General features: G+C 34.7%; 1 protein-coding gene across 1 annotated transcript; it reads right to left on the bottom strand.

The window, feature by feature from the left end:
• Nucleotides 1-804: 804 nt before the first annotated feature.
• LOC124890073 (30S ribosomal protein S7, chloroplastic-like) lies at nucleotides 805-1,134 on the bottom strand. The gene has a single exon (XM_047401948.1). It carries the CDS (start codon nucleotides 1,132-1,134, stop codon nucleotides 805-807), a length of 330 nt encoding a protein of 109 aa, XP_047257904.1.
• Between the last annotated feature and the right edge of the window lie 774 nt (nucleotides 1,135-1,908).

Raw genomic sequence — 1,908 nt, forward strand, 5'->3', positions numbered from 1 at the left:
GACAAGAAACCCTTCCCGCATCAGGCACTAATAAATTTTTAACGTCTAATTAGATCGGGAATCATTCAAATTAAGAACAAAAGCTCGTTGCTTTTTCTTTCCCTATAATTTAATTGAAGCCGCAACTCTATTCATTTATTCATTAGACCCAACTTTATTTTGTTCCGTTCCAAGAATTCTAACACGGTTTTATACCCATCTAGGAACAATGAAATATTTTCAGAACTTTCTGTTGATACGACATGCTATTTTTACCATTCATTCCCTTTCAGGATCAGTCGTGGTCTTCCAAAATTTACCGAGAGTATGGACGAATCCCTCACTTCATCCATATGTGTAAAAGACACTAGCCGTACTTAAAAACTGAGTACTCTACCGTTGAGTTAGAAACAAGAAGAAAATATCAAAAAAATGGTGTAGATCCAATTTGAAGAAAAATAAATAAAGAGATTAGACAAGACAACCAAAAACCATTGAAAGAAAAAGTCTAAAAAAATAAATTCACATTCTGTACATGCCAGATCATGAATTAGTAACTGCTTCCAATTTCTAAAAAAAATTCCAATTGTGTCGAACTTTCCATTTTTGAAATAGTTACGGAATCTCCATGAATAGGATCAAACCCTATTGGTATTTACATGAGGTTCCTCTTTAAGAAAGTCCTTGAGAGGGCTTAGTTGATCCATGATTTATGTTCATCTTTCGTTTCCTTTTCGTTTGTTTCGAGAAATCTATCGATCAATTCCGATTCTTTCTTTTTCTCTTGATTCTTTTTGATTGAGATGTATAGATCCTATTCATGGATTAACAAAAATGTGCAAAAGCTCTATTTGCCTCTGCTATTTTATGAGTCTTTTCCTTTTTGCATATGGCATCGCCACTCCCTTTGGCAGCATCCACTAATTCGAAACTTAATTTGAAAGCCATATTTCGACCCGGACATTTTTGGGATGCCGCTAATAACCAACTAATGGCAAGTGCTTTTCCTTGTGTGGATTCTATTTCAATGGGAACTTGATGATTCGATCCACCTACACGTCTTTCTTTTATTGTTATATCGGGAGTTACTCCACGTATTGCTTGACGTAAAATGGATAGTGGATTTGTTTCTATCTTTTGTTGAATCTTTTTCATGGCTCGATAGATAATTTAATAAGCCAATGATTTTTTTTCCATGTTTCGGTTAACCAACATGTTAACTAATCGATTACGATAAATTGGATCAGATTTTGCTATTTTTTTTGTAGTACCTCAACGTGACATGAGCGGGAAAGGGGTTCAAGAATCAGTTTTCTTTTTATAAGGGCTAAAATCACTTATTTTGGATTTTTTACCCCATATTATAGGGTGGATCTCGAAAGATATGAAAGATCTCCCTCTAAGCCGTACATACGACTTTCATCGAATACGACTTTCGGCAGAATTCTATATGTATCTATGAGATTGAGTATGGAATTCTGTTTACTCACTTTAAATTGAGTGTTTATTTCCCTCCCTTTCCTGTTAGGATTGGAAATCCTGTATTTTATATATCCATACGATTGAGTCCTTGGGTTTCTGAAATAGTGTAAAAAGAAGTGCTTCGAATTATTGCTATTTGACTCGGATCTGTTCTAAAAAAGTCAAGGTATTTTGAATTGTTAGTTGACACAGACAAAGTCAGGGAAAACCGCTGAAATTATTTCAATATTGAACCTTGGACATATAAGAGTTCCAAATCGAATCTCTTTAGAAAAAAGATCTTTTATCTCATGGTAGCCTGGTCCAGTCCCCTTATGAAACCTTCGATATTGGGTTATCCATACACTTCACATGTTTCTAGTGATTCATATGGCATCATCAAATGATACAAGTCCTGGATAAGAATCTACAACGTACTAGAACGCCCTTATTGATAATCCTTTACTC

Source organism: Capsicum annuum, unplaced genomic scaffold (genome assembly GCF_002878395.1).
Source record: "Capsicum annuum cultivar UCD-10X-F1 unplaced genomic scaffold, UCD10Xv1.1 ctg11572, whole genome shotgun sequence".
Lineage (NCBI taxonomy): Eukaryota > Viridiplantae > Streptophyta > Magnoliopsida > Solanales > Solanaceae > Capsicum > Capsicum annuum.